Below are 7,753 nucleotides of genomic sequence, written 5' to 3'. Positions count from 1 at the left end.
GGTATCTACTACGAATCTGATGCAATGTCTCCGGCTATTGACTGGCCTGAAATGCTGAAGTAAATTGCATCAGCCAGTCATGGATAATGAGATGCGTAGTTGTCTGGCGTGACAGTATAAAAGTACCCAATCAGAGGCTTTTCTGTTATGATTGATGCTTTTACAAGCTAATCGCTGCAAGGCATGGGCGTGTTTTAGTTTTAGCCTCAACGCCAATAGAATTTTAAGCTTGGTTTGGAATTCCCTACGTATTTGGGATACGCATCTCTGATTCGCTATCACCCCATGAAGATCAGCCTCTCTGAGATATAATTGGTTGAAAACAGAGTCATAATGTCAAACCCATTTTGACTCTTGGCTATAAATGTACCATGAGAAAACGCCATTTGTTATCAAGAGAACAAATACACGACCGAGCGAACAGTTTTCTCCGAAGAAGCATCAAGCTCAACTCCTTTAAAAAACGGTTTTATAAAATATTTCTGTATTCGTCGTAAACTACCGACTGGCTTGGATAGCTAGCCAAACGGAGGGGTTGTTTTTTTGTTGTTGCCTGTTTTTATTTTGATACGAAAAGCTAGCCAAGCGGCTACTATGGATTTTTAAGTCAGTATGCGGCGAAACTAATGCATCGGCATGCATCGTGCAAAGCAAAACGGACTCCGATATTCCATCTTCACAACTGCAAAGCAGTTGGGCTCAAATTCCGTCCGCGGTATCACTGTGAGCCAACCTATACCGCTCCTCCTTGATCGAAGGAAGCTAACATTACCTAGTTAGCTAATAAATTGAATCATAAACCCAATTTTATTCTTATTATAGAATTTTTTTTTTTTTTACCATCGCTTCATTTGAAAATCAAAACTAGTTACAGACATAATGAAGCCTAAAGATATCATCGCCGGTAAGACCAGCCTGACTAGTCTGTGGATCTTCGGATACGGATCTCTGGTGTGGAAGCCGGACTTCAAATACAAGAGTAGCCAGGTCGGATACATCCACGGCTACAAGAGACGCTTCTGGCACGGAGACAACTTCCATCGTGGAAATGATGACCTAGTAAGATGAATTATCAATATTTTTTTACAATTACCATAAAGTATTGTTTGTTGCATGTCTAATTTGATACCACGCCCTGATTTGGCTACATAGATAACTATTGCTTTCGTCTTGTTGTTGCTGACCTATTTTTCTTTCCTACGCAGCCCGGAAGAGTGGTGACGCTGATTGAGGATGATGACGTAAGTTGGACTTCTTCCTATTTTTTTTTGTTTTTTGGGGGGTTTAGTTATGCACTTTCCACACAACAGAACTCAAACCTTATCACTCATTTCCATATTTATTAATGCCACATATCTACTTGTTTTCATCTTTGAACGACCTGTCTAACAGACATCTCGAGCTGTTCCTCTTGACAAAATGTCAGCTTGAATGAAGTGTCTAATGTCATCTTGCTTCCAATAGGCAACTACCTGGGGCGTGGCCTTCGAGGTGACCGGTTCCCAGGTCGAGGAGTCCCTTAAGTATTTGAATGTGCGCGAGGCTGTGTGCGGCGGTTACATCACCAAGCTCGTAGACTTCATCCCCGAGGATGACCAATCGAACCAGACCCAACAGGCTCTCCTCTACATTGCTACCCCAGACAACCCACTCTTCCTGGGGCCCGCCAGCCCTGAGGTGATAGGGCACCAGATCGCCACCAGGCAGGGCAAGACGGGTCACAACCTGGAGTATCTTCTCCGCCTGGCTGAGTTCATGAGGAGGAGCTGCCCTCACGTGGACGACCCACACCTGTTCTCCATCGAGGCTGCTGCTCTGGCCCTAGTGCCATACCTGCTAGGGGCCCAGTAGCCCATTCCCTTCCATCTACACTACGATTAGGGCTCTCCTATTGGTACCCTAGCACATATGAAGTAGTGTCTGATATAGGGAACAGGGTGCCATTTGAGATACAAGCCTTAGTGTAAACGTGTTATCTGTAACAGAGGCTAGCCCAGTCAGTCTCTAAATTCATAAGAACAGATGTTCCAGTCCTTTGTGTATTTGTAAAACCTGTAATGGTGTAGCTTGTCTCATCTCATCCCATCCCATCCACTGTTAACCTGAGGTTAAAGGCCTGACTTGAAGAGGTATAAAGGGAAGCAGGCACTTTTGAGTTGAGTGCCTGCATTATTATTATTACCCAAGCATGAATATTCAGTTGGTGTGAAGTTACTTTGTCAAGCCAGACAAGGGGAATCTATACTAGATGTCACTGTTGAACAAATGGTTCTATCTATCCAGTTCTTTTTTAGGCACTACTGTGTTTCAGGTTTAAATGGGGCAATGCTTTAACGGTTCTCAGTTTCATGTCCATGAATGAAATACTGTAGCGACTACCTGGTGTTTAATATTTATTTCAACTATTGTCACTCATTTACCAACTAACTGGCTGCTGTTACATACACCTTTGTTGTAAAAGGTTGCTTTTTAGCAAAGTTAAAACCAGTTGATTAACAGATCCCACCAATTAAATGGTCCAAACATCCTTTGTGTTGCTGTTTTCATTCCTAATCGTGGTCCGATCTACCACCATCCATATTGTAGCGTCAACGCTGTATGAGGCCGATACCAGCACTCCTATACAACCACGGCAGTAGACTAAAATAGGACACGTTCAGGTGAGGAACCCATTGGCGCCATGTTTGGATAAACAAACTACCCCGTGCTGCTGAATGCCAGCTGAGGGAACATACAGTACTCATTACAAGGCGTCGACCAAATGCATATTTACACACAGCACTCCCAAACATCTCACCAGAACACACAAAGGTGTCAACCAAATACACCTCAGTGTACACCACACAAACACACAGTGCTCTCTAACATTGGCTGGCACACGGTGTCCTTTTGGCTGTGACTCAAATCAGACTATCTAGGTCCAGTCTTAGGTAACCTGTTACCGGGGGTGACAGTGGATCCCTGGAAGTCCTGTGGTTAGAATCTGCAGCTCTCTGATAGGTTAAGGCATCAGGAAGGAAATGGAGACGCATCAACAGCACCTGAGGCCAATACTCTAGTAGAACAGAGGGAACCTCATACTGGTTCTAGAACACTTTAGATGGGAAATTCTCTCTTCAGAAGAATTGCCATTTTGAGTTACAACGGAAGGAGGCAGGAACTGAACTGTCTCAGGGTAACAGATACACGTAAACATTGAGGAAATCCTCTTAACTTGACCATTACAAGGATGCCCATAGCTTACAAAGGATTTTGGAATTGACCCATCTTGGGGGTTTCATAACATTCCAGTTAAGATAACGGGTATCCTCGAGATCAAAAATTGCAATCATGCTTGAATATGACACAGTGGACAAACCCTTCCACTCCACTGAAAGGATGGAGTTCAATAACATTACCAAGAGAAAAGCTACTGTACTTTGTCTCTCTCACCCTGGACATTAACACCCAAAAGGTCAGACGACTGCATTACATAATATGTCCAGTACAATCTGCTCTGGCTTCTCATCCAAACAGTACCCTATTCTCTTTATAGTGCACTACTCTTGACCAGGGCTTTTAGGGATCTGGTTCAAAGTAGTGCACTATATTCAGAATATTGTGTCATTTTGGACTCTCAGCTTGGCTAGACCGTAGGAGCACAGCGCTGCACTAGCTGACTTTACAAAAACCTGCTACCAAGATGACAGCCAACACTCCCACGGGGACAGACTGTACGACTAAAAACCAAAACCTCTGCAGGGCTATATGAGACACATAGCAGTAGATGGGTTGTGTAATATGTGAAAGTCAAGAGCAGCTGAAAGAGCACGGTGATCCGAGAGGTATTCATTCAAACTCTCCTTGGTTGAAGTGCGTCTAAGCTTGCATCTGTAGTAAACTGTTTTATGACCTTTTCTGACCTAAGAAATGTTGGTTTTACAGTAGGCCTACTGTACATGTCCAGTGCATCTATGCCGCTTAAACGCATCATCACAACACAAGTTGATTAATCAATCTTTTATTTTTGAATTGGCTTCTCCGCTTAGTAAAATGACAGCTTTGTATTCATATTTACACATGACCTATAAAAATAGACAGGCAAACTGGGGGAAGAACCAACCAGGGGTCAACACATGTCGCCCTCAATTTTTATTTACATGTTATAGGAGATTTCATCATCACACTATATAGTATCCAACACAGAACAAACGTTCAAACCTAGACATAGTGCTTGGTTCCACATAGGGTTGCACAATTACGCTAACTTTCCCAAAATTCCCCGGTTTTCTAGAAATCCTTACGAGGGAATGACAAAGCAGAAATTCAGAGAACCCTCCAACCGGTACTTCTGGGGGGAAAAAAATAAATAAAAAAAAATTAAATAAAAAAATAAAAAAAATCGGGGAAATGTGGAAAAGTTACCAGGATTTGGCAACCCTAGTTCAACAACTTTTAATTAACATGAGTCAACATACCCCCAAAACATCACTGAATGACATCACAAAGACAAAAGACTCTGATCAGAAGTATAACTTTTTTTTTTTTCTCTTTCTGTTTTTAAAAATAAAAATGGCATCAATACAATTTTTTTTTTTTTACAATGTTGACATGAATTCTGATAAATTATTACCAACTTTTAAATTAACCTCAGTTCTATGGTACATATTAGAATCCATGTTAAGTTTTTAAGGACACCTATTAGGTTGCAACTGAAATGGCATCCTATTCCTGAAATAGTGTACTACTTTTGGCCAGAGTTGAATCAAGAAGTAGGGTGAACAGTGAACAGGGTGTCATTTCAGAAGCACACGAGAGTTGTACACAAACAGATCAGCAACAGATCAGCAACAGATCAGCAACAGATCAGAAACATCTTTATTAAGCAGTGCTCACCACTTTGGAATTCAAAATACCCCTTCAATCAGTTCTCATCAGAAAAAATATATATTATAATTCCTTCATTTCTCTTTGTGTTGGGATAAACTCTATGGAGAAAGGAGAGAGAGAGAGAGAGAGAGAGAGAGAGAGGGAGGCTTTTTTTCAAAACGGTATTCAAATTTGCCATTTTGATATGGGTCGCTATGACAACATCGGGTTGGTCTATAAATATAAAAATAAGAGCTATAATTTAAAAAAGCAGTCCGTTTTTAGTTGTTTGGTACGAATTTACATTCTGTTGTTGAAATGCAGAGAAGAGTAGTTCCAGCATTACTACGCGTTTTAAACATATGACATAAACCTAACGTTTGACGCAAGCATTCCCGACCTAACGCTAAACACGTGTTTCATCTAACGGATGAGATGGCTCAGCGGAGAGAGCAGTCTGTGTCAGAAACCCTTAAACGCGTGGATGCGTTGTTGCTGTAAGGTGTTGCCTTAAAGCCCGAGCGCCTGTCTGTCTGCTGGTGTTTTATTGCAAACCCAATGAGTGTCGAAGGAGTTGTCAACACAGCCCCGACAGGCTGCTGCTCAGGCTAGTCGCTTCTCCGTATTTAGACAGAAAACCAAGTCTATTTTCGTCACAGAGAAACCACTTTGAAATACTCTAATACTCTTGGTCACAACACACACACGCACGCACACACACACACACACACTGGAGGCTGTCCACTGAGGAGGGTACTAATGGAAGGAAGAGGTGATTGGTGGAAGGGAAGGAAGAGGTGATTGGTGGAAGGGAAGGACGAGGTGATTGGTGGAAGGGAAGGACGAGGTGATTGGTGGAAGGGAAGGAAGAGGTGATTGTTGGGAGGGAAGGAAGAGGTGATTGGTGGAAGGGAAGGAAGAGGTGATTGGTGGAAGGGAAGGAAGAGGTGATTGTTGGAAGGGAAGGAAGAGGTGATTGGTGGAAGGGAAGAAGGAGGTGATTGGTGGAAGGGAAGGAAGAGGTGATTGGTGGAAGGGAAGGAAGAGGTGATTGTTGGAAGAGGTGATTGGTGGAAGGGAAGGAAGAGGTGATTGGTGGAAGGGAAGGAAGAGGTGATTGGTGGAAGGGAAGGAAGAGGTGATTGTTGGAAGGGAAGGAAGAGGTGATTGGTGGAAGGGAAGAAGGAGGTGATTGGTGGAAGGGAAGGAAGAGGTGATTGGTGGAAGGGAAGGAAGAGGTGATTGTTGGAAGGGAAGGAAGAGGTGATTGGTGGAAGGGAAGAAGGAGGTGATTGGTGGAAGGGAAGGAAGAGGTGATTGGTGGAAGGGAAGGAAGAGGTGATTGTTGGAAGGGAAGGACGAGGTGATTGGTGGAAGGGAAGGACGAGGTGATTGGTGGAAGGGAAGAAGGAGGTGATTGGTGGAAGGGAAGGAAGAGGTGATTGGTGGAAGGGAAGAAGGAGGTGATTGGTGGAAGGGAAGGACGAGGTGATTGGTGGAAGGGAAGGACGAGGTGATTGGTGGAAGGGAAGGACGAGGTGATTGGTGGAAGCGATGAGGGTGTCTTTTGGACCTTGCGATGATGGTTTGTGTGTGTGTGTGTGTGTGTGTGTGTGTGTGCACACAGAATAGTTTAGTGTCCATCATGCCCGACACTGCTCATTTGTTCCGTCGCTACGCCTTCCCGGGATAGCATGGTCCTCCAGGCAGTGAGGTATGTGATTGGTTAAGGAACATCTCACCTCTGGGTTGATTGGTTGTGGAGCAGGTCACATGGGCTCACAGTTGAAGCTGGTCAGTGCAGCAGATGTGCTTGTTTAAAACACAGAAGACTCCCCACAATAGCAGAAGGTCTGGACCATCCTGGTCCCTATCAGATCCTTAGGACTGTGTGTGTGTGTGTGTGTGTACTGTGTTGATGTCCATCATCTCTACATGCTATCGAGCGCCAGGTGCGCCAGGTCCCTTGCCCTTCCTTCCTGTCACATGACTGTGGTGGTGGCTATGTCCTGGTTGTTTCTGCTGGGGGTTACTCTGGCTGGGGGCCACAGTGCCACCTTTCCCCTTGGGAGAGGAACTTCTGCTGGGGGAGAAGGCTGGGGCCGTCCCTGACCGACCCAGAGACGGCTGAAGCGGGGAGGCTGCAGGGAGACCCGCTAGAGAGGGGGAACGGTCAGGGGAGAGGGGACAGGAGGGAGAGGGTCGGGAAGGGGGAGATAGGAGGGAGGAGATAGGAGGAGAAGGTAAATACAGATGATAAATCACAAGAGTGATACAAAAAAAGTTTAAAAAAAAATCTTAGTTGACCTGGTCTGATAAAGTAAATAAATACATTGACCTCCAACTGTGGCTCTAGAGACAAAACAATGAGAACAGGGTCAAAGGCTGTTTGCTGCTTGCATGCCAGACATTAAACTGTAAATGTGTGTTTTGCCATTTCATAGAAAGCTGATCAAGCTCAGGTTTTCCTACTAATATTTCAACGACACAAGCAACTACACACCTTGAATGAAACCTTCAACTCATTAACATAACACCTTTAATGAAACCTTCAACTCATTAACATAACACATTGAATGAAACCTTCAACTCATTAACATAACACATTGAATGAAACCTTCAACTCATTAACATAACAGCACCTTGAATGAAACCTTCATCTCATTAACATAACACCTTGAATGAAACCTTCAACTCATTAACATAACACCTTTAATGAAACCTTCAACTCATTAACATAACACCTTGAATGAAACCTTCAACTCATTAACATAACACCTTGAATGAAACCTTCATCTCATTAACATAACACCTTTAATGAAACCTTCAACTCATTAACATAACACCTTGAATGAAACCTTCAACTCATTAACATAACACCTTGAATGAAACCTTCATCTCATTA

The 7,753-nt window shown here is 43.5% G+C and overlaps 2 protein-coding genes across 5 annotated transcripts in view; one reads left to right on the top strand and one right to left on the bottom strand.

The window, feature by feature from the left end:
- The first annotated feature begins 392 nt into the window (after positions 1–392).
- chac1 (ChaC glutathione specific gamma-glutamylcyclotransferase 1) lies at positions 393–2,527 on the top strand. Its single transcript, XM_021601082.3, has 3 exons — positions 393–1,059; positions 1,206–1,241; positions 1,465–2,527. Exons 1-3 carry the CDS (start codon positions 880–882, stop codon positions 1,849–1,851), a joined length of 603 nt encoding a protein of 200 aa, XP_021456757.1. The 5' UTR covers positions 393–879; the 3' UTR covers positions 1,852–2,527.
- Positions 2,528–3,984: 1,457 nt separating this feature from the next.
- ino80 (INO80 complex ATPase subunit) overlaps positions 3,985–7,753 on the bottom strand; it is a 94,034-nt gene continuing 90,265 nt past the window's right edge. For 2 of the 4 annotated variants that reach the window (XM_090233239.1, XM_090233240.1), the window contains exon 36: positions 3,985–7,004. In XM_090233239.1, coding sequence (XP_090089365.1) covers positions 6,787–7,004 — 218 coding nt within the window. In that variant the 3' untranslated portion in view covers positions 3,985–6,786. The remainder of the gene's footprint in view (positions 7,005–7,753) is intronic. The other 2 variants (XM_090233238.1, XM_090233237.1) reach the window with 1 other exon arrangement.

This window comes from Oncorhynchus mykiss, chromosome 4 (assembly GCF_057628025.1).
Source record: "Oncorhynchus mykiss isolate SJ-2025 chromosome 4, ASM5762802v1, whole genome shotgun sequence".
Classification (NCBI taxonomy): Eukaryota; Metazoa; Chordata; class Actinopteri; order Salmoniformes; family Salmonidae; genus Oncorhynchus; species Oncorhynchus mykiss.
This window is presented reverse-complemented; position numbering and strand designations above follow the sequence as displayed.

Bases quoted from the DNA above. Each gene is read 5' to 3' on its own strand.
- chac1 (XM_021601082.3), top strand. From the start codon at position 880: ATGAAGCCTAAAGATATCATCGCCGGTAAGACCAGCCTGACTAGTCTG. The intron at 1,060-1,205 runs GTAAGATGAATT...TTTCCTACGCAG, and splicing joins ATCGTGGAAATGATGACCTA to CCCGGAAGAGTGGTGACGCT. The intron at 1,242-1,464 runs GTAAGTTGGACT...TGCTTCCAATAG, and splicing joins CGCTGATTGAGGATGATGAC to GCAACTACCTGGGGCGTGGC.